The sequence below is a fragment of the Antennarius striatus genome, chromosome 19, assembly GCF_040054535.1.
Source record: "Antennarius striatus isolate MH-2024 chromosome 19, ASM4005453v1, whole genome shotgun sequence".
NCBI classification, from domain to species: domain Eukaryota; kingdom Metazoa; phylum Chordata; class Actinopteri; order Lophiiformes; family Antennariidae; genus Antennarius; species Antennarius striatus.
Genome location: NC_090794.1, coordinates 4,048,557 through 4,073,702, shown reverse-complemented (window position 1 = coordinate 4,073,702; position 25,146 = coordinate 4,048,557). Strand labels below are relative to the sequence as shown.

The window sequence follows — 25,146 nt, the reverse complement described above, 5'->3', positions numbered from 1 at the left end:
AATGAATTTCTGCTTTGAACTGTCAAAAACTGAAAATTCAAACTTATCTTTCTCCCTGAGGCGCAGCAGTGCATTGTGGGTTTGCTGTGTGTCATTGAAAACATGGTGGCAGACAAGGTCAAAGGAGCTTTTTTGGATCTGCTTTGATTTGAATACTTGAATCAAGTATAGTGCCTCTAATTTTATTAATGGGTTTTCCTTAAAATCACTAAATGACTTCAATGAATTGAGCAGGAATTTATTGCACATTTTAATAATACTGTGTAATCATGTAACACAGTCGTTACCTGGAATCCATATTTTTAGCATAAAATCAGATTTTCATGCAAATAGCAAGAACATGCAGACAATATGTTCTGACACAGGTTTAGAAAAACGTCTTTTGATTTGTGTGGGATCTAATTTGCATACAAATGCACAGCGTGCTGGAAAAAAGTAGTGCACTTTAGTGCGTCCTCAAACTTCAGTGATGGATCCTGTCTTGTCCTGTGAATGAATGGACGGCATTCAGAAAGAGGGGTGGCGATCCATCTGCTGCGGTAACACAGATGGTCTCTGGAGGACGGGGACATCCCATGTGTCCAGTTACAACATGAAAGCAATGGGGATGCAACCTAAGCACCCGTTCATCCACCCGAGCTCAACACCCTCTCCCAGATGAATGGATGGAGGTGTGGGCGGGTGTATAAAGAGAATAGATCTCCAAACACGCAGCTACTGTTATAGAATTCTCAGAGTGTAATATAAATTCTTTAAGAGCACCTCATAACAATTAAAAGTGAATGTCTTTCTGGTATCTCATCTTGTTTTTCTGCAGCATAAGTGTGTTTTGATAGGAACGTAGCTGAGATAGAAGCATCAATTTTTTATTTTTTTTATTTTTTTTTAACAGATACTGCTGGCAAAAATATAGTAAGGGAGACAGAAACGATTTAGAGATAAAGTTGTTTAAACAAATATTACTCTTTTACGCAGCTGGTTGATGAGCCAATTGCTAAACGCTGCCAGGATGACTCTGCAAGAAAGATCATGTCCTTCCTTCACACTTCTGCGGAATCACCTCAGATAAAAATCACCTCTACAGTACAACAGTATTTATCTTGTCCTCAGATGAATGAAACTCTGCTTTCATTTCTGGGAAGTTTACCAAGATACCAGTCAAGATCAGATCTGCAGAATTAACGCTTTGCTTTTGGGTTTCTTTGCAGAAATGTGGCACCTTGTTTCCTGATCCACATCTAATGTTATCAGGGCGTGATCGTCAAATCAGACGACGTAAAAAAAAGATTCTCTTTAATTTTATGTCTACATGCTAAGCTGGGCAACACGCCTCCAGGCTCCGGCGTCATCGTTCGTGCACAGACATGAGAACAGTTCCAATCTTCATCCTACCCGAACAACAGGAAGAGGCCGACCTGTCGCTTCAATGGTGAAAAAAAAAGAGTTCAGATTGTCACTTGTAATCCACAGCTGAAGGCACAAGAGTCCTAAAACTAATCATAAATACAGTACAAAAAGAATTCCTTTTGGGGATCAAACCCATTTATTTCAACTTAATGCAATTAAATCCAACACAGTTAGTGCACATGCAAAGTATCATATTTAAATGTTTTGTTTGTACCAAGTGTCATGTTCTGAAAGTTAAATATTTTAATATTTAGGTAATAAATTAACAGAACTGAAACATTACTGAAAACAATGCGCACAATATGTTTACACTTAATAAAGCAGAGAATACATGATTAAAGTTGTGAAACTGCGACGTTCGAGCATGTTCTCCTTTTTTTTTTTTCACCCCCAGAAATTTTTTTGGGAAAAATTTAAAAAAGCAACAACTTTAGCTTTCTGTCTTTACCAATACTTCTATCACATACAGGCTTTATGTGCAGTATTTTCAGTACATACTGTATCACACTTGCTAACAGAATTTAATACGTTCTATACATTAAAGTCTCCATGAACATCTCAATAGGGTCCAATCTGATTCTTTTCCCCCTTTTGCTTCAGAGTACTGTAGCTGTTAGCAACTTTATCCAAAACAGAGAGTCTCTTTTCCAGGATTAAATATTTAATGAAGCCAAATGACTTCTGGGTAGATCAGCAGAGGTGATGCACGGTCTGTCACACTCGTGGTTCGGGTTATAATTCGTCAATAATACAGCTTTGATTCGAGAGTACTACACACATTTCCTCCTGATCATCAAACATACAAAAAGTTAACAGAAGACAACAAAAAAACCCAAAAAAAACAGTCACAGTTGAAGAAGCAATTACAGCATAGCCATGGGAGAACATCTATAAAAACAAAAAAAAAAGAAAATCTCGGACCTATGAATTATTTTGCCATAGAGAACCACTGACTTCTGACATTTCTGACATGTTGCTGAGGAGCTGATATGTCCTCTTGTTAGGAGCAAACAAACAGACACAAAATGTGTTTCCTTATGTGCCTGAGTGATGGAGGTAGAAATGTCCAATGCTGAGCTAATTGGTAATTCTCCAGCAGAGGCAAAAAAAGTGAAATACACAACCATTTAGAACCTCGAACATTTGTGTTGTATTCAGTAGAAGTATCATATGGCTTACCAGAGGCACAGTCTGCAACCTCACTCCGGACTGTCAAAGTGCATTTACTTTGTCACAGAGGACAAGATCAGGCATGCTACGCTGGAGAGTAACAGGACTAGTTCAACACACTGGAAAATATTTTTGATCCAGATTTTCAGGCTTCAGAGTCGACAAGATTGATGACATTCTAACGGTTGTACGACCAAAAACGAGGCTTTCGCCTGCAGCCGGTTAGCGTAGCTTAACAGACTGGGATCACACGGAAACTGCCTGATGTAACAGATAAAGAGCATCGATTATCCCATTGGTTATTGCTTATTTCACCGCTTCTCAGTGGATTATTTTTTCCTGACTGTAATTTTTTTAAAAATCAAACCAAACAGAGCAGAATATAATTATTAGCTGCAGGTAAAATGTTATTAAACCCTACTCAAAATTTATCATTTTCCATTAAAACTCGTTGATTGCCATAAGCAAGTGAATAATTAATAGAATTATAATCTGTCACACTGCTAAGCCAACTATAATTTTGCATTTACCATAAAAGACATGCAAATGAGCCTAACTTGTAAATCGTCAAACTTTTCCACGCTGCCAGTCACCAGTTAATGATTTTCACACGGCGTCTTTCAGCATAAAGTCAACACTATCGGGGTGTAAACTTAAAACTGTAGCATTTTAACGCACGAAAACACACATCGGATTTGAACAGAGTTTATAAAAACAAAGCTGTTAAACCTGAATAGCCTATTAAAAGTAATAAGAAAGGGTTGAATATAAAAGACAGGAGATCCGACAATAGATCAACTTTTTTGTGTTTTGACTTCACAGGCTGAACAAAGGTGAAACACAAGCCTTGTGTATTTCTTCCCCTTCGGATGCGTAACTGTCTATATAGAGACGATGACAGACCAGCTCAACCTGAAAGGCTTGTGTTCCTATTGGCACTTTTATTTTCCTTGTGTCAATCATTTAAGGCATCTGCATGCCCCGTGTGATGCTCGCTAAATGCAAATCCGCTCTCAGATAATCGAGACGTTGAGGGTGATTGTGTGCTGGTGTTGGGCTTGCTGGCTGACGAAGCCTACGAGGAGGAAGAATCGCGCCTAGAAGATAAATAATTCCAGCCAAAAAGAGAAGTCACATGGCAGTTCTCCACATTTGACAGGCACATAAAGTTACAGACTGGCCTTAAACCTTAAAATGGCTCTACACACACATCATGGGACTAACACAGCACACGAACAGGTGGTCCAGTGTTCATTTCACGGTCGAAAATTTTGCATCCATATTTAGGCTCCATAGCAACGACGTTAAAAAGGATTTGATTCAGAGTTCTATTCAACAAGGTTTCATTTCTCCTTTGAGAAAACACGATAAAATCAAATGAATAAAATAATCACACTTCAAGCAGTTCCAGCGATCGATACAATCCTACTTCAAGGAAAAGATCTTTTGATGAAGAGGACATGATGAGCTCAATGAATTGGGTGTAAATATGGCTTTAAAGGTTCTGCATATATTCCTACACAGTCTGGATGGAAAATCACTCCACACTTGCTTGAGTCAGCGTGAGAAACCAAAACGCGTCAGTTTGGTCGATTCAAATTCTGTGAACTTGATTTACAGCTCCAGTGGCATCACTGGTAAGACATTAACTTGATGAAATAGATGAAAGAGAAGACACAAGGTTTTATGTTAGAAAGGAGACAAATGTTCACATTTGATTGTCTGGCTCAGAAAGCCAAATCCTCCTGGAGCGACGTTCACTCGACTAGGTCGCATCATTGGGGTTCAGGATGCGCTCCTCCTTAATAAGATGGGTTTATTTTAAATAGCTTATAAATAATAACTTAATAAAAGGTGGATTTTCTTACCCCATCAAATTGTGATGACAGGGATTTTTTTTTTTGAGCAGCTTTAACCGTTAAACTCCACCCGCTCTACTTGTTCTACTCGTCGTGTTACGCCTCTGGAGAGATGAACTCTGGCATACAGTCATCGTAGCTCCACACGTACAGTACACACTACCTCTTTGCTTATTATGGGTTGTAAATTGGGGGGAGTGGACCTTTTTTTTGATTGATTGACAAAAGAAGTGCCAGCCCTTTTTTTTTTTTTAGAATTGAATGAAATATGACTATATAGAATGAAATAGTAACACGCGTGTGTTCTTCAAAGTGTGAGTGATTTTGTCATGCGACGCTGTCATAACATCCAGAGATCCACTCTGAATTAACCAATTCAATCCTGAGATCTGGGTAAAACTGCTGCAGAGATTCATCTCATGCAATCAGGTTTGTTTGATGATGATCATTTAAGATCGACTCCAGGATGAATTAGGATTTTAAAAAAAAGCAACATTTAAGATATTCACGCTCCCCAAATCTGTTTTCTGAACACGCCAGGGTGTCTTATAAACTCCCTACGGATGTTAGCATTTCTGCGCTGGCTTTAGTGTCAGTATTTATGATAAAAATGATTTTTTTTTAAAAAATGACTTAATTGAACTCCATGCCAAATGGATTGCAGATTATTCACAAAAAATAAATAAAAATCACCCACTGCTGGATTGTGCTTAAGAACAAACTTAAAATTAGGTCCTTGGCGCAGTGGGAGGCGTACGCTTGTTCTTCAAAATGATAGAATAAATAAATCCAATTCATATTTTCCACTAATAGAATGAAGAATCGTGTTGATTAGGGAAGGGGGGTAGTTCAGTGTAAATGTAAGACTGATTATTATGGGGTGCTATGATGGTATTGCTTAAAGGCTGTGTGTGGAATAACTGAACTGAGGCATTCTTGAACTAGTGGCAGTTAAAACGTATCCGATACATCTGTCGTCACAAGGCCCCGCCATTTACTAGCATCGTTTTTGCATTACTGGATCTTGGATTAAACGAATATTCCACTGTTTTGTTTTGGTCGCTTTGAACGGTCTATCTTTAACGGTTCAAGTCACGATCGACAGGAATAAAGTGCCTCAGATGGGAGAAAAGAACACACTGGAACACTTCATTGGGACGACAGATATGTATGCATTCATATAAATCCCATGTTAGCATTTGTGGGTTGTAATAATACTGGGAATGTTTTGCATTTGACTTTAAATTGTGTGGTTAATGGCTTTTTCTCAAACAGTTTTGCGAATAAAATAATAATCTTTTGCTTCTAGGACCACAGGCAACATTCAATTCCTACGCTAACAGCAGTGGAGTATTCCTTTAATCCAGGGCAGGCAAAATGAAATCGGTGATGAGCAGCCGTTTGCAACAGATGGCACATAAATAAATGACGAGATAATTCAAGAACAAAACAACAACAACAAAAAAATGCCAGCGACAACCAGCTGCGGCAATTTTTGTTTTTGAGGAAACATATTAAGACCACATGTAATTAAGAAGGTAAACGGGATAAAACTTGGATAAAACTTAAGGGTAACCGTTGGCAACAAGACAAGGGGCTCATCTTTCATCATGTACCAATAAGCCAAAAAAAAAAGAAAAAAAAGGCAATACAGGATGAAGAGCCATTAGGTAAGAGTGGACGCGTCGGGCCGGCGTTTGATTTAATTTGGAATGAATGGTATAAAGAGGGTCGGTTTACGTTAGTTACACATTGGTGGAGATCTTGTACTTGGGAGACATGTTATTATGGAACCACATAAAACTAAAAATGACGCCCACGGTTTTGGGTATACGCTCGTCGTAGGCGAACGTCATGGCCTCGTGCAGCGGGACTTTGACCACCTCGATGAGCTCGCCCTCGCGCGGCTCGCCTCCGCCAGCGCCCACGCAGTTGTCGTCGGACACCTCGGCGTAGAACATGGTCTGCTTGGAGCCCGTTATACCTACGCCTGACCTGTGAGGGGGAATAAAAGGACAGAAATCATAAATGTGGGTCCACATTTGTCAAAGAATTACAATTTCTCAGAAGTTTGTGAGCTTAGATTAGCAATTTTTTTAAATTCCTCTTTTCTCATTTTTATGCTACGCTACGCTAACATTCCCGCACTCTACCTTCACCCTTAAATTGCCTTCTTTCCCGGAATTTTTTTTAATTTTTTACCTGAGGCTTAAAACTGCATCAAAAACCTGAGCTACATCACAGGAATCTCCTGTGTCTACTTAGATTAATATTGATATTTTATTAAAATAGCTTTATTATAATAAAGGATGCAACCTTTGTACAGATTCAAGTGATGTTCTGTCTTTCATTGCCAATAATAAAACTGTACACACAGATACAGTACACACGGGACACATCAGTATATGTGGGGGTTCTTTGTAATTCAACCCCTCGGGTTTGCCTCGAACCCCACCAGACCTCCACCAGACGGTGAAAATACACCCTCATAGGGGTCATGAGGGTTAAGATGATACCTGTGTATTTCATGAACGCAGCCCACACATAACAACGGTCATAGACGACACCAACAAATCTGGAGGATGTGTTCGAGTCAAATCAAAAGCAAACTCGTCAGTCACGGCTGTCCAGGTGTTTCTGCTTCATGTGGAACCGATCTGTTCCTGGAACCTCCGGTTCCTCTGTTAAGTAGTAGCGAGCTAATTATAATAACAATCATAATAATAATAATAATCATAATCTAGCAGCGACAGATGGTTAACTTCATGGTTGTTTCCATTTCATCTAAATCAGCTCAGTTCCTCTCTTCGATAACAGACTTCTGTCTGCAGCTGAACTTCAGGTTTTAGTTTCATTAAAACTAGAGTCAGGAACTGAGATTGTGAGATTATGGGAACTTTTGTGAAAGTTTGGAACATAATTGTGTGATTAGGTTGTGTAGAAATGACAAAAGTGCGACCACCTCACCTGTAAGAAGTGATCCTCTTCAGTTTGGAGGCGGGCACGTCATAGCCGCACTCCTCCAGCACCTCCTGCCGGGCGATCTCCTCCAGGGAGAGGTCGGGTTTGTCCACCAGTCCGGCGCAGAGCTCGTAGGTGACCCCCGCCGACGCCGGGGGCCACTGAGAAGAGCTGTCCCCCTCTGAGGCCGACTGGCCCTCTTGGGGCTCGGGGGCAGCGGCTTCGGCGGCGCCCTCCTCGGCCTTTTCGACGGGCTGGGGCGGCTGCGTTTTGGCCCTTTCCCACTCACACATGAAAACAGCTGGGGGGGGCGGGGGGGACGAATGATAGAGATGATATCAGTTACACAAATATTTCCATCCAATGAATCCCCACTATTGATTTTATTTCCCCACTAAGATGTCAAAGTGTAGAACCTGAAGGCGGAGACGGTTCCTCCATCTCTGCTTGAGAACTAATCAGATGAAATCTTTCACCGCGTCCAATTAATTACTCGAGAAAAAACTGTGAATCCACCGTATTTATACTGGCATTAAAACACTACAATATTCCGTGACATTGTTCGGTACAAATGAGCAGACTCCAAAATGGTACACTCCCTGTATGAAAACAAATGTCACTGTAGCTTTCCTACCAAGCAACAGATTTCTTTCAGATAAGGGACAACAGCAATGAAAGAGAAGAGGAAATAAATATATCAATGCCCAGACTTCCTTCAATTTAGCTGAATGTGGCGTGGAACAGTCCCAGGAACATCTAACAAAGGAGGCCAGGCTGCTTTGTAACCAGGACTCTTGTGGTCTATTTATGAGTCTGCATTGTCATTTAAGATCCAGTTGAAAAAACACAGGGATTGTAATTTACTGGGGGTTTTTTTCTTTCTTGAAGCAGTACAAACAACAGATTTAGATCCATGTCAGATGAAATAACTAGTCTCCGCAAATCGGTCTCGTGTTTTTGGACGGTGAAAACTCACCGGGACGGAACTGCTTGACGAGAACAAAACAGTGAGAGGTGGTGTTGAAGATCAGCACCGATACACTGGAGAGGAAAGAAAAGAACCTTCGTTAACTCAAACAGATTTTTATGCTTCCAATCTACTAATTTATACCAATGACTAGACTGTCAAACAACCAGATTATCTGTCGCCAATCCTTTCTACATCGGCATTCCATTTCAAGATAAACCACAATTCCTATTCCCAAGCAAATGGCAATTTTATGACTTTTGCTCCCTGGTTTGGCACATCCCAGCTACCGTAACTCAGCAGCAATCATACGCACGGCGAGTCCAGAGTGCGCTAAGGACATGAAATGAAGCTGTTGAACTTAGTTGTTGTGTTGAGCTCTTAAAAACTTGTTACTGTCTTAATATAAGAGGACTGGGTTACTCCAGATGCAAACGATGCCTCTCAATGAGCAGGATGTGGACATAAAACAAGAAGGAAGGTCATCGGGTTACGCTCCGGCGCTGGCATCTCGCGCGTTGTATACACACACAGGTGGTGTACTGTATGTGGAGACTGGAGACCCGGGCTCTCTGTTGGGAAAGCGGATGTATAAGAGGCAGCAGGAAACCCTGCCCTGCCTTTCCCATGGTGAGAGGGAACAAGGACGTCGCTATTACAAGTTGTTTCCCGATGGCGCCTGGACCCGATCCTGATTTAGTATCTGCAGCGCGGATATTTCAAGTGAAAGTACGACGTCTATTATAAAAAATCAGGGCGATGGAGAAAGCAGCAGTGATATTCGTGACAGTCTACAGGGTGGATATCACACCAGAGTGAACGGGTATGGGTAGGGTGGTGGTAGATCTGCTCTAAAAGTGGGACACCGAGGCCCAGTAGATGGAAGCTGTCCCCTAAGGCCGGTCCAGGTCTTGCTGTTCCACACCATTACTGCTACTCTAAAGCTTCCCGCTGAACAGCAAAAAAAAAACAACAAACACTTTAATGGTTAAACCGAGAAGCTAAACGGACACTCAGGAATTTTCACGCACCGTTAAGCTTCCCTCTGCGGGGGGGTGGGGGGGTGGTTGTAGCCGGACGGCGGGAAAAACTGGGTTACCGGAGACGTGTGAGGAGCGGGGTTAAGGTGACTAATGGTTACAGAATGAAAACATCGTCAGGTCGGTGGCGTGAGGAGGACAAAAGTAGGTCTTCCTGTACGGAACGTGTCCCCCATTAACATCAGACATGACCGACACCTTTAGAGATGAGGTTGTCTTTGCTTAGTTGGTGTTTGTTTGACCCCCATGTCATAATTTTACCACTAGAGCAGACATGTGTGGTCTTGTCTCCTTTCTAATGTTTTAAAATGTGAATATTTAGTTGTTCCTTCTACTCAAAATACCCTGAACATATTATAAGGTCTAAAAGATGTTTCTATAATAGTTAAATTGAAAGACCTGAAAGAGAACAAACCTTACCTGAGCACGAATACCTCCAACTTCCTTTATCTTTGAAAGCTTTCCTGGTGTAACTGGTCATGTTACAGTTTTTTACCATTAACACTGATTTAATTCATAACCTTCACACTCCATAGATAAAGAACCTGTACAGTTTCCTTTGAGATTCAATCAGACGACTGTGATGGACTCTAGAACTCTAGGACTTCTTCTGAAGTCACTGGTGGGCTTTGAAGTCTCCTTGGGATGCCTGCCCTACAGGAACGTCCATTGACCCCCGAGCTTTATCTTCCTAACAGATGATGAGATGTTTCCCGATTCTTGATGGAATCCATCTTACCTTCTACACGCTGGGAGTTTCCAGTGTCTGAGGAAGCAAAGTTGGTTCCAGGGCATCACCGAGCCGAGGTTCTGAACTACTGGAGCCACTTTTCTTGAGTTTTTGAGTCAACTTTGGTGAAAGTCTTCGGGTTCAGACATGGAACCTTGATGACAATTCAGACTCGACCAGAAAAAGCCTCATGGCTCTGCTGCTAAAGTTGACGACGGTTGGCTCAGTGCTTCAACATCTGATTTGCAATCATGTGCACTAAACAATTAAAGCTATTCGGAATGCTGAGTAAATTGTGGCCTAACCCTACATTGAAAGAGTTTACATGGAATTCCTATTTATTAGCTTCAGGGGCTGGAAAAAGGACCAAACTGTACATTTACATATTTTACAAGACATTACCCACAGATGTGTCTTCCACATCTTTTTCAAAGGGCACCTGAAATGTGAAGAGCGTCCCGCCGAGAAGAAAATGTTCTGCACACTTGAACAACAATTCAAAACAACACTGGGTCTTGGGGTTTGAGGTCTCAGTGGAACTATTTCTCACAAGGACCTCTCTTTGGGTCAAGAGTGGAGGAAAGGTGGTTTAAATGACCCAAGACTTACCTCGGAGGCATTACCCTGAAACAGGAAGTAGGAGTTGGGGGTTTTGGCACAAAGGTGTGATATTTCTCTTACAGTGGTCCTGTGGAGTCCAGACATTTTAGAACCAGTGCAAAGTAGAATAACAGGTCACAAAAAAAACAAGGTTTGACCAGGATACAGAAACCGCCAAAAAAAGTACATGAACAAAAACAGGCTAAAACTCTTAGAGAAGATAAATACCTGTCATGGGTTCGCATGAAGTCCCAGGATTTCTTTGTGCCATTCTGTGAACAAATACAACAAACAGCGTAAACAAACGTGTCAAAGCACGACGGCTCACCTCTTATTTTATTTTAACATATTACATATTGCATATTTTATGCATTACTGCAGCGCTGACGGAGATTCTTGCTCAGGCCTGTAAAGATACACTCAAACTCACACAACAGTAACATCTGGAGATACAAAGCAGCACTCAGCTGAACTCAGGTTCAGTTTGAACCTGGAATTTATGACTCATCTGAATTCAAATTTTAAATGGTATAAAATGTAGACACTGTATGAACTGACTCCAGGATGAAAATCACGTTCACCCACCAGTGAATTTTAAATGAAGTCTGACCCACATTGACATCCTTGAAGGTAGCCTAATAAAACGTGTCTTGGTCACGTCAGATGGTGAGACCTGCAAACCAATGGTGGTTGACTTTGAGTCTACACATACAGTCAGTGTCCAACTGTAATTTGTAATCAAGTAATGCTATTTTTTAAAAATAATTTCAGTTTGTCCTTTTTTTTTTTTTGACTTCCAAAACATGTTGACATGGGATTTCTTTCTGCTCAGCTTCCTGATGACTTTTTTCTTACCAAACCCACTGAACCTATGCTGCTGTGTTAATACGCCCTGAGGTCACACCATCTTAACATCGTCTTATAGACCAGGCAGCTGAACACTTCTGTAAAATTCCACCAGCATAATTACAGACAGGTGAGACAGGTGTGTGTGTGTGTGTGTGTGTGTGTGTGTGTGTGTGTGTGTGTGTGTGTGTGTGTGACCAGCACAAAAGAGAGAGCTACTCTGACATGTAGAGATTTTAATCTCAGGAGCAGCGACACGCTGTCACGACATCACTGAGCAGAAAGAAGGTGCTTTTCTGGGGGGGGGGATATCAAACTATTAATGAACCCAGATTCTAGGGGTATAGTCAAGGAGTCCCATTATGACGCTCAACATAATTTATTTTTGGTCAAAAAAATTATAAAAGGAAATATTAATTAGAGTCATGATGATGCATCATTACTGGCGCAGAGCCGTCGCTGTCGTAAAACTATAGCTGATGATTAATTGCAACACAAACAGAACAGTTGTGGTTAAGGATTTTTAGTTTTTTATTACATAATTATAGCATGCATTTAATCACTGTGTAACAACATAAATAAAATACAAACTAGTTCACATCGTCGAGCCAAAAAGCAAAACAATCTGCTGTCAAACAGAAGTATGGAAGTGAGTTTCAAGATTTTACAAAGATAAAACTGAAAAACTTTTTTTTTAAAAACATTATCAGGTGATTTTTAATCGTATCAAACCTAATTAACCCATGTTTGATCATCTTTTAATGTGTCAGTCAATCTAAATGAGAAATTATTCAATAAAAATGCAAAAACAGGTTTACTATCATTTAGAGATAATATACATATTAGGAGAAACCAACAAGTTAAAACCACTAGAAATTAAACAAACTGAACAACTATCCCTCTCTCCATAAAACAAGCTGTGTGTATTCAGTCCCATTAGCCCATGTTTTCTGCACTGGAGGAATGGTGGCCTTGATTCAAACGCTCGCTACGCCTCCTCTCCACCCATCAGCGCTGAAGGAATGATGGCTTTACAAGAGCTGTGAAAGGATCGGCCTCGATGCAGTTTCAGAACCGCCCAAGAAATGATGGCATGCTAATAGCTCTGGTGCAATCACATCTAATAACACCACTGTTGTGCCAGCAGGAGATGAATAAATCAAAATGTACAACTTCTAAAAAAATTCTCAAGATGATCGAATTTAAACCTTATTTATGCATGGAACCTACTTTAAATCAATATTTCAGCTTCAGCCTCTCTATAATAAACTTAGGGAATAAAAACAAAAATGAAAAGCTTAAAATTCCTCCTTAATATCATCTCTACAAACGGTCTGACGACCAGTACGTGACCCAGCAGGCCACAGCCACGGGGGCCCCCGATGTGAAGCCAAGCTAGCATAATGCCCATCATGCATCATTAACCATCACGCCGTGGCGTTAAAGTACATTTAGATGTTGCTATGGCGTCACCTGTGTTAACGGAAAGTGTGTCACGTCCTTCCTGTGCATGCATTTAAACTTTGAGCAGTGGGGGGGGGGATGCTCAGTGGGGCCTTCTTTAGCGACTCCAGCACACGTCTGTACCAAAACAAAATATCCATCAACCCTTTTATTTGTCTGTGAACCAACGCTGCCAGCTCGTGCTGCAGAAACCGTCGTTTCATCCGCTGTCAAGACATTAGCGGCGTGTTTGGCATCATCCAAACGTGTCTCCGAAGCCTCGCCGTGGAGGACGCCGTCTGTGTAAATTGATTCGCTCATGTCAACAAAGCGTGCGTCTCACATGCCATCATTCCTCCTCCGGGACCAACCCAGTCACACCCCTTCCAGTGAAAGCAAGGCGTGTGTGTGTGATTAATCACCTGTCGTGACTGAGGCGGAGACGCGCTTCTCCTGTTGGAACCGGTGTTTATTGGGGAGTACATGAGACAAAGTCTTCACCTGGTAGTGGAGCAACAGTTCAACTGGGGGCTATTTGCTCGGGTCAGTGTAATTCATCATCAGTCTGCACAAACACTGTCTTACATCAGATCCCAATACCGCGTGCACGTCAGACTGATTAAAAACCCGTGCAGCAGACCTTCACCTGAAAAGCTTCAGGGGTCACAAAGCAGACGTTGAACAAAACCAGGTGGCTTCTTGGAAGCTAAGCACCTCAACGCTAATGTACACAGATCCAGTCAGCGGACTAACTACTGGTAAAAGTTATGGTGCTGCTGGGATCAAGAACTACGACCTGCATATAAATATAAAAGTTACTGGTAAACCTGCCCTGAACCGAAAACAGATCATTTTAGAGCATTAATAAGTAACTTTTTGAATTGAACACGGTTTCTCAAAATGAGTAACGAGCAACTTAACTCCATTCCATTTTTGTACTAAGTAGGATTTTTGAACTAACCAGGTTTTTGAACTAACCAGGTTTTGAACTAACAAACCCATTAGGTTTTGAACAAATAAGGTTCTGAATTAACTAGGTTTTTAATTATTATTTAACATAAACCTTGTATTAATATTTATGTTATTATTTATTTTTTTGGTTTATCTTTACACCGTTTACATTTACACTGTATGTTTTACAAAGATCCTGCTGTAAGTGCTTTCAATTGCCCCCTTTGGGGACTAATAAAGTTTTTTGAATTGCAAAATCCTTTTTCAAACTCAACACTAAAAACACTGACATTGCAATATTACTTATTTTGACTTGCAATGCGAAGAAGCGTCACGTCGTGCAGCCTGAATCCACATGAACAAAACGATCGAGCCCTGCCAAACAGGAGACGTGCTGAACGAGCATCGTGTCATCACACCGGAAAGGGCCAAAAAAAAAAAAAATTAGCATGTGTCATGTTAACAGCAGGAAATAAACGCCTGTGGTTTCTGTTGAGTCACGATGAGTGTTGATTGTCACCGATGGAAACAGAGGAGACTGACTTCTGTGTAGTGTATTTATAACTCATTTATAACCGTTGGCGCTGTTGGTTATTGAAAACACAATTATGTTACAGCAACGCCTCATCAATGGCTGGAGCTTCTTCTATAGAGACGTTCAGATGACAGAGGAAGGTTGTTTTTCTGGTTCTCTGCTCCTTTCACCCACATTAATCCTTGAGACTAGAGCTCTCAAATTTATCCACTCTTTTTCTAAAAAAAAAAAAAAAAAAAAAAAAAAGTCCTGTAGACTAAAGACGATCCAGGCTTCAAGGGAATGAAAAGGCAGGACCGTGGAGAAAAAAGATGCCTTTTGAAATTCGGACACCTTCAGCGTGATGTGAAATTGCTTTTCAGCGCAAACAGAAAAAGGTGTGTTTGTCAATGGAGGCTGCAGATGTCAGAGCTCTCTGTTAGCAGCAGGGGGTGAAAAAGCTAATGATAAAAAAAAAAAAAAATCACATCCAAGGGGAAAAAGAAACTCGGGTCCGAGTGAAGACTTTTAACGGGGTTCAGGACATGTGGACTCAAAACACGGTAAAAACAGCAGCGACGGACAAAAACATCCGAGTCACGAGGTCAGACGGCCAAAAGATGACACATATCTTTACCAGTGAGCAACTACTTTAAAACTAAACACACACACACACTCTTCTATCACAGATGGCGGGGTTCCCCTCATTACTCGGGCCACTTGCTGAGAAAAGGGGGGCGGGGACAGCTTGAATGGCCCAGGGGAGACAGAGGATCATGGTCGACATGGATTACAACAGAGAGATTAGCCCATTGGGAGAGACAGGGAGAGAGAGAGACATAGATGGAGAGAGAGAGAGAGAGAGAGAGAGGAAGAGAGAGAGAGAGAGAGAGAGAGAGAGAGAGAGAGAGGAAGGAAAGCAGGAACAGGCCACACAGAGGCCTAGAAATTAATGTGGTGCCTCTGGCTATCAGCATCAGGAATGACAGACTCTCGTGTGAATGGCTATTGTAAGGAGGGACGTATGGTCTTGATCTTTTAGGTGCTTAAAGTCTAACAACCATCACACACACACACACACACACCTCCTATTACAGAATGCACTATAATGCTGGCAGCTGCAGTAGAAAGAAAGAAGAAGAAAAAAACTCAACTCCTGTTCCTGGTTTACAAAAGCAGTCTTTGAAATCACAACATGTGCTCTCCAATTTTTTCCCCATCTTGATGCTGATCTCCACAAAGGTAGCACATCGTACACACACACATACACACACACACACACACACACACACACACACACACACACACACTCACTTGCCACCAGTGGACTAATGATCAGAAGTTAAAGAAAAGAAGTTGCACCTGCGACGACCGATTGGCTAATAATGATCGACACGAAAGATCCGCCGCGATGAAACGCGAGTGTCAAGTACAAAACACTCTTCAAGAACATAAAGTTAGCTGAGCACTAAATAGAAGCCAAACCTGCGGCTGATTGGGTAGGTAATAAATTATTGGGTAATAATCATCCTGAAATGAATTCAGGAGTTGAGTTTGAATGAAATATAATAAAATCCTGTGTTCACTGAAGGTGTTTTGGTGGCGATGGAGGCTGTGAAAGAAACAAGATGATTCCAGATGAATAATTCAAGTCGTAATAATGAATAAATTGAGGGTAATTATACAGCGTCGAGTAACAACCCTTGACTGAATGGAAGCACGAGGAATTGGGGAGAAGAGGGATTTCCCAGAGTCAATGAGGGACGATCACCTGATGCAGAGAAATGAGGGAGACTCCAGCAAACACCACAGATGACAAGAGCCTCTTATGTATGACGTTACCTTCATTTATAGCGTGTGCATGAGGGGGGGGGTAGGTTGCTGGCCTGCAGATGTACGGATGAACATTAAAAGGTTTCTGGGTAGTGATGCTCCCTGGACGTGATTGAAAAGCTTTTGTGGGGAGTCCCTGAGCGGCCGTTCCCCCGGCTGCACGGGAGCGGTGGCGGGGATGAAAGGGGAGGACGGGACGGAGAGGGAGTCCACCACCACCACCACCGTCTCCTTTTGTTGTCCATCTGCTGTCTTAGTCGTTCCGCTATTCTCTTGACAAGATTAACTCCCACCTCTTCTGTCACAGGTGTGAACCCCGAATGGAAAAAAAAAAAAAATCCTTTCCAGTGAGCTCTTCTCCATCCCAGTACTTAAGTTTGTTTTTTTTTTAATTGTGCGCAGCACCACAAAAAGGGACCCTTTTAATTTTTAGAGTAACTGCAAATGTAGTTTCTTTATGCGGTCTTTTGATTTACAAGATGATTTTCCAGGATGATTTAAAATGAGTATTGTTTCAAACCCAGACGTATCCCAACGTATGTTATCATCCGCATTCTGAAGACGTCATAGTTTTAGTCAGTTTTATTAATATCTACTCTACACCACTGCTCCTATCCAGATTTCACACGGCAGCTGCCAGGAAGAGAGAAAGAATAGCACAAATATTTTTGAAACCTAAAAATAAATCCATCCTGGAATGGAGCCGATGGTTTTTTTTTTTTTGGTTTTTTTTTTATTTGGGGGGGGGTCTTTTTTCACCTGACTGGAGACATTCAGATAAAGATGAAGTTGGATGGATGGATGGATGGATGGATGGATGGATGGATGGATGGATAATAAGCACACACACTTTCTTTTATTAAACCACAATGAATAAAAAATATCTTCCATCCATCTGTATAAAACAGCTGAATGAAATGGACGTGTTCCCACCAATGATTCCACTGTACTTTCCACTGTGAACATTTCACTGTGAATAGTGTCATCCGGTCATGTTTATTCTGTGACAAGTGGAGAAGTAAATTAACATTTGGTGCCACTGGTCACCCGTTCTTTGAGACACTTGATGTTTGGATAAAGTGAACATCACGGATCAGTGACAAAGTCAAACACCTCAGCACGGCTGGAGGTCGAATAATTAATACAAGTCAAAATTAATGAAGTCCGTTTACAAAATTTACAGAGGAAAAAGATAGATGTCCATTTACTGAGACTGAAATATAATTATTATTCCACTGTGCTTGGATTTATTATACGATTGTGGGACAAGATGGAATGAAGAAGACATATAAATCATTGATTATAATTATTGATGTGCTATTTACTCATGAGGACAGCTTTGTGTATCACATTAAGATCACATTAAGAAGTTTCATCAAAATTTGTCAAGTAGTTTTTGAATTAACAACAGATGCAAACGGATGCTGGTAAAGACTTTTCTGAAAACAGTCCCTCATTGTCAGCGTTTTAAATAACTGCAAAGGCTTAAAATAACAATACCTCTGTTAAGATCAAATGTTATGATCACAAATATGAGATAAAGAGACATGTTAAACCTGCACTTTTAAATAGTCTTGACAGTTTTTATTATGTTAAATAAGAAGTTCTGGTTTTATGTACTTTACCCTGCAGTATTTCTTGTTGTTTTCTTAACTAATACAGACTTATAAAATACATTTCAATACAAATATCCAACAGTACCTGAACAGTCAAGGCTCCAATGCAGCTCATTTAAATGGGCATCACAGCCCAGTGTTAAGCTAATATGAGAATACACATTCACGCGGTGGGGATTCGATCTGAATTTCGGGATCGATAAGTCTCACCTGACTTATCGATCCCGATAAATCAGGTGAGAGGAAGCGCGTCATCTGCATCTCATTGAACCGATGCTAACGTTCACCTTAAGCTCATCCCAAAAAAACCCCCTCTGAGCGAGCTGGCGTTAGCATGCTAGCACTTAGCCGCTCCTGGTATAAGAAAAACAAAACAAAGCAACAAATATCCGTTGGTGAAAACACAGCGAATGCATTTGTTTTACAACTGTGTTCGATTTGAAGCCAGTTGTTTCGGTCGCCATTGATTTCAAGTTGATTTTAGCTTCTTGTTATGCTAGCATGTATGAATGGGGGGCGGGGGGGGGGGTTGGGCTAGCCTAGAGCATCCAGCATCCCACCAGCGGTTACCACACAACAACTCACCTGGTTATAGTGCACCCGGAACGGCTTTAGGTAGTTGGATTCTGTGCACGGAACCACTTCGATGTTGTTTATCTCCTCCATAGTTTACACCTGCAGCTGGACTGGTGGCTCACCGATGATCGTCTGTCACCGCGCACTGACAGCGGAGGAATGTCTACGGCGGCCGGGAGGGGACACGTGACGCGCTCATTAGAGTAGCGCGACAGGAGAGGAGCATCATCAGAGTCAGTCACCAGCAGTCAGACTGATGACCCTAAAGCATGAAAGTTAAAGCGATATTTAAAATATTGTTTGGATTAATTAGATTCTAACATATCCAATCAATAATTAAACTTCTATATTCTAATTGGTTGAATATAATAAGTCTGGAATAAACCTATAAACCTAGGGGTGTGTTGGTGTGGTTTATACTGTACTTATTAGAATACACATTACAGTCTTTATCTTTAAATGACTTTATCCCTGCCTGAAATGAATGATAACTACTGATATTAAATAGAAAAGAACGTATATAATATAGAATTAAACACTAATATTAATGAATATAATGACGAACAACAAACTGTTGTAAATATAGTTGTATTACCAGTATTATTAATTATAGTATTGTTCATATTTGAATGAAACTGTAGGTCATCACTTATCAAAAGAAAGACTTTCACATTCATTAAAAAGAAAAAAAATACAAGTTTCATTACGCACACTTAGAAACAAAAAAGCGGATGTTATTATATGTTATATTATATTACTTAATTCAAATATATTTTTACTTTCTGCACATTGATACAGTATCTTGATGTCCTCTATCTGCCATTGATGCACCAGGGACGTCTGCCATGATCCTCTTGTTCGTCCTCATCACCCTTCGTCTCCTTCTCCTTGAGGCATTTTCTTCACGGTTCATCCCGGGGACTCATCTTCATGATGTATTCATGGAGGTTCCTGGTTTCATCTGAATCGTGGCTCTGACACCCACTAATCCCCACTATCGCCTTCACGTGGTTTGTAGGGTATCAGCAAACCACCGACTGAACCACTGTAACCACAGAATCCAACATATGACCAATACTTGAAATCAGTTTATTAATCAATGTTCATGAAGGGATTCTTGTGCTTGGGATTTACCTACAACACACACACGCGCGCACACACACACACACACACACACACACACACACACGCACACACGCACACACACATACACAGGCCTGCCATTTATGGATATTATGCACGTACAGATGGACTCCCACTAACACTGAACTAGATGGTTGGTTTGTCCTTAAAGGATGGAGGTCACATGACATGTAATACCTTCCATCTACAAACCTGATGAGGCTGAAGTCGATTTGAGTGACAGTTTTATGTGTGATCCTGGTGTTAATTCCCAGTGTTCTCCAGACACTGTTAAGAGTAAATCTATAATAGCATCGTGGTGGACCTTCTGTGTTTTTGGTTTTTCCTCCTTTGTTTTTTTGGCGGGTTCAGTATTTATTATTTCTGTTGTTTAAGATTTAGGTGATATCTGTTAGGGTACAGGGGAAAACCTTGGACAATGCATTCGTTCTTTTTCTGGCCCAACAGCATTTAGTTGGATCTGGAGGAGGTAGACCCTAGATAGACACTCCTGAGCTCCTTAGGTTAGGTTTGGTTCCTTTATGTGGTTCAATAAATTAATTTTTCTTTTAGCAGTTTTTGTTTGCCTTTATTATGGTCATAGCTGGGTTAAGTGATCATAACAATATGTCCAGTCATATAAACCTACAGCTAGCATTTTAATTAAAAAAATCAAACATACAGGTCCTCCGATTTATTATCAAAGAATTACTGAATCAAATCTTTTGATTTCTAAGCCATTAACTTGCACAATAATGAGATCCTATGGAAATGGAGGTAGGGAAACACTCATGCTTTCACCTGTGTGGTTGTATCCTGTTATGAAGGCCTCAAAGTGTGTTACCAGACACTTTTAGACCCTTGTGAGTGTGTGTGTGTGTGTGTGTGTGTGTGTGTGTGTGTGTGTGTGTGTGTGTGTGTGTGTGTGTGTGTGTGTGTGTGTGTGTGTGTGTGTGTGTGTGTGTGTGCGTGCATGTGTGTGTGTGTGTGTGGTTTGCCCAAGCCCGACCTACTGATGGAAAACCTTTCATGTGTCAAATGACCGTATCACCTCTCACCACAAGCACACACACACACACACACACACACACACACACACACACACACACACACACACACACACACACACACACACACACACACACACACACACACACACACACACACACACACACACACAAACTCCCACCAGAACAGAATGAAATAAAAGAACAGTGACTTTTGATGTGTTTATTTGCTTATTTCTTTATTATTGACATAATGAAAATCATGCAGGTTCGGTGAATTTGTCAGGTCAAAAGTGTGTGAGTGTGTGTTTGTCTTTCGTGTAACTCCACGGTGCAGTGGCGTCATGCATGGAATGTCCCCTGGGTATGTCCCCTGGGATAGGCTCCAGCAACCCCTGTGACCCACAAAAGTGGAAGAAGAGGCTAAGAAGAGATGAATGAATGAATGAATGAATGAATGAATGAATGAATGAATGAATGAATGAATGAATGAATGAATGAATGATCGAAACTGGGAGCAAACAGACGCCCATTCAAATATACTGGAGTCTGTCAGGTACTTGGTGATCCAGCTCAGGAGTAGGGGGTCCACAGCCGTGGTGATCAGTTTCTCCTGCAGGACCCGGGGGCCCGATGGTGTTAAAGATGTTTGAGATCTCAAAGAAGATCGCCTTAACAGCACAGCCACCAACATCCAGGTAGGAGTGTGAACGATGGAGGTGCAGGATGGCATCATCAACCCCAACCTGCGTCTGGTAGGCGAACTGGAGAGGGTCCATTGTACCCCTCACCTGGGGAAGCATGAGCTCCAGAATCTGTCACTCCAGAGTCTTCATCACATGTTGGAAATAAGAGTGACTGTTTGGTAGTCATTGAGTCATTCAGTTCAATTCCAGATAGACTTTGTGCTCTGAAATTGTGTGTCGACTTCAGGTATCGGGGCAAGCCTTCAAATCAGTCAAAACATGATGAGAAATCTGGCCTCCTCACTGTGCAGAATGATGAATAAAAAATGGGTGTGGAGGCTTTTTCTCACCAACCCTGCCTTGATGGCAGAGGCTGCATGATGTCATTCCCTCACATCAATAACAGCCTCATAATGGAAAACAATCTACGGAGCTCCAATCTCGATGGGTTTGACTTCCTCCAGCAGTTAAGTCTCAGTCCACCGCCTAGCGCACAAGGGCAGGACGTAACACTCGTTGCGAGCTGATTTACATCTAAATAAATACACGGCCTAGACGAAACAATGCTCCAACCCAAAGGAGGAACCGGCGTCCCTCCTGCGGGCACGTCCCATTTATATTGCCTGATCCAGCCAAGCTGCAGGGTACGATAAGACGCTGGGGAAGTTTTATCATTGAACGTAGTCACCCTGCACTGGTTTGCTGCAACACTCATGCAGAAAATATTACAGAAGACAGAAGGAATAAAGTTATGAAAAGAAAAATAATTACAAAAACCATAAAAATAAATTATGCACTAATATTTCTTATTGTCGCTGCAGACCAAACACTAACTGGCAATGCTTTCCTTTAACTGCCCCCATTTAGCATTTATTAGCATTTAGCATTTAATGAATTCTTCATACCGGTGTTTCTAGTAATTATCAGCAGTTATGCTGTTTTCCGTTTAAGCTGTGCTGTATGTGTTGGCATCTGTGTTTTATTATATTATCATTCATTTTCTGTGTACACACCAGCTGCACCGCCACACAGAACGTGATCAGAATCCTTAGACGGCTTTCGAACAGTCAAACAAACTATCATGCAAGACAACAACCCCTGGTGGAGTAAATTCTTATATCTGCTTATAATAAAGTGTATTATCCCTCCATCTGTTGGATGATCATGAATGAGGGTAGTTCCTTCTAGGAGTAGAAAAACAAGGCATAGAGGAAAGAAAGGAATTTTGTAACTTGTCAAAACAGTCCTCTAATGTTTAAATGGTATATGTTTCGTGAATACAGAGGTTTTGAATTTGAGAATTCATCCAAAGTCCTTCACATACAGTCATAGCAAGAAAAGTAAAGGCATGCTTCGTCCTCTCCGGGGCCTCATTTTAAGCATCGCCCACCAGGAGGCCTCCCAAAATCTTATCAGCTCTCAACCCGGTTCTGAGGCGCCCACAATGTGTTAATCCCATCCTTCCACAGACATGCCGGTCCAGGATCCCTGCAGTCATGACCATTTAGTGTCTGTAGATATGTGACGGAGTCCAGTTTAAGTGAACGACAAACCGGGAGCATCAGGAAGCTGCCAAACCTTCACTACCTGTCTGTCTGTAGTTTTTATTCTTTTTACTTGGATCTTATCAAATAATGTTAATGTTACTTCAACTCTTCTGCTCTTTTGTTCCATTAAACTAAAACTTTTATTGTTGTTTCTCCACAGTTCACTGCATCTCCTATTTAGCGGTTGTTAAAAGAATTTTTAAACATAATCTATTTCATAAATGCATTGAAAAATAGGAACAAAAGGAAATTTCATTGATATATTTCAAAGTGTTCTTGACTGTTATGGGAAGATACTTCTATATCAGCAAAATTATGATAATATTGACTGATATAAAAGTAGAATTTTGATTATAGCACTCGGGTTTCATGGGGTTCCATAAACTTTTATCATCCACATTGGCATCGTGCCCTAGAGGACCATTTGTAGCAATGGGAACTTTTGCATTAACTCTCATTTTGAGGGAAAAACTCTCCAGTGGTCTATCCATAGCGAGGTTTATCAGCCGGGGTCAAGCAGGGATTTAGGACGACGGCTCTGGGAATGCACTTAGCAAAGGCGGTCGCCACACCTCTGTTAGCAGAATGAGGGTGTGGGTCAAGATGGTCAGTCTCCATCTGACCAGGAGTCTGGACAAAGAGCCGCCACCAGTCTCATCCAGAAGACGGTCGTATATCTTCCCACATAAGCCTGAATTTGAAAATAGCACCACGTGTCAAAAGGCTACTCGATAAAGCAGCAGAGACTCCTGTGTGTGGCGTTGATGGGGTGTAAGGTTGGATTGACTGAAGATCCGTGGTGAAGACAGTAAGACACAACGGCGACAGGAGAGCGAGGCGATGACACCGCCACCACCCTAAGAAGGATGAAAGACATTAATGTATTTAAAGTCTTTTTCCTTCTCATTTGGAAACCTGCTCTAAAATATTACCAATAGGAATAATTGCATATATATAGGTCCAAATCAGTTGTTATAACATGGTAATTCATTCTTTAAAACCTGGTGGGCTGCCCCTTATGGGACAAATGTCAGTATGTATTGAATTGAAGTATATCATACAAAAATAGAAGTATTATCCATATATATATGAAAAAATTGTGAGGAAAATTGTAATTTGATTTAATGATTAATTGATTTAAATAAAAGTATAAAAAATACTAACGTCTCAAGTATTCACTTTAGTGGAAAAATCTGATTACGCATAAATAAATAGACAAAAAGAAACACACCTTTAGTACTTAAGTATGCTCATTGGAATACAGCACAAAATACACAGCAGTGAAATGATGCAACCAGGTGTGTGTGCTTCTCCTTCACACAGAGCTTTAAATAAATGAATCTACATCTAAGTCCAGTCTGGTCAGGACTAAACGCCGCCTCCTCCTTTTCTCAGTACCATTGTAATGGAAACTCTCCTCTGTCGGGCCCTTATATTTTTAGGAGAAGCTATTACTGTTCACTTGTTGCTTGCCTGCCCCAGGATGAGTCTCACCAAACAAGGTTAGAATTATTGTTCGCTCATTATTATTCTCTGAAAGAAAAGGCAGCTCACCCACAATGTCGTCTGTTCGCCGGGATTCCTGCTAATCGTTCACCTTCCATGGTTACAAATAGACCTGAATGGCATGTGGCTGAAAGGAGGTGAAGCTCCTGTAGCAAAATATAGCCTGAATTCAGCTGGGAGTTACACCTCAGTCACTCGATACAGACGGAGGAGACGCTGAGGAGGAATTAAATCAGACTTGTGTGACGTCACGGCCCAGTAAGGCAACGATGATCACTTATTAATGATGTTTCAGATGTTTTAGACATAAAATTTTTATATGGACGATTAGTGTCAAGACTCACAAACAAATAATACATCATATAGCAGTATATAAATATGTATATGTGTATATATTTATATTTAATGACAAGATCCGAAAAGTTTTTCTGTGCTTACTGTCTCAGAATCACACATGGGGGAGGGGGGGCTGCTGTAAATAAATAAATAACTGCGTAAAGTACACTCATAGTTGGTCATACTAAGCGCTCATAGAGCCATGGACCAATAGGAGTTGTCGAAACGGTTGGCCGGCCCCTTCCAGGTACTGAAGTAGGCGGGGTCAAGAAGATCCAATAGTACCTTATTAAAGATGGAACCTGTTACCTTGTGACACTCATTCAGGTACAAAAAGATATTATTTGCCTTAATTTTTTTATAAACCATCAACACAGATTTTAATTTATTGTATTTTAAGGTGTGATCTAACAGTTGTCTCCATGCTTT

At 41.1% G+C, this 25,146-nt stretch overlaps 1 protein-coding gene across 1 annotated transcript; it reads right to left on the bottom strand.

The window, feature by feature from the left end:
- Nucleotides 1–1,533: 1,533 nt before the first annotated feature.
- On the bottom strand, nt 1,534–18,659 carry nudt14 (nudix (nucleoside diphosphate linked moiety X)-type motif 14). The gene is made up of 5 exons (XM_068342324.1): nt 18,523–18,659; nt 10,963–11,006; nt 8,374–8,438; nt 7,404–7,698; nt 1,534–6,431 (listed from the first exon to the last, which is right to left on the bottom strand). The coding sequence occupies exons 1-5, from the start codon at nt 18,601–18,603 to the stop codon at nt 6,182–6,184; spliced, it is 735 nt and encodes a 244-aa protein (XP_068198425.1). The 5' UTR covers nt 18,604–18,659; the 3' UTR covers nt 1,534–6,181.
- Nucleotides 18,660–25,146: the final 6,487 nt, after the last annotated feature.

Coding starts and splice junctions, on each gene's coding strand:
- nudt14 (XM_068342324.1), bottom strand. CDS start 18,603: ATGGAGGAGATAAACAACATCGAAGTGGTTCCGTGCACAGAATCCAAC. Junction 7,699..8,373: donor CGTCAAGCAGTTCCGTCCCG/GTGAGTTTTCAC, acceptor CGCCCCCCCCAG/CTGTTTTCATGTGTGAGTGG. Junction 6,432..7,403: donor AAGAGGATCACTTCTTACAG/GTGAGGTGGTCG, acceptor TCCCCCTCACAG/GTCAGGCGTAGGTATAACGG.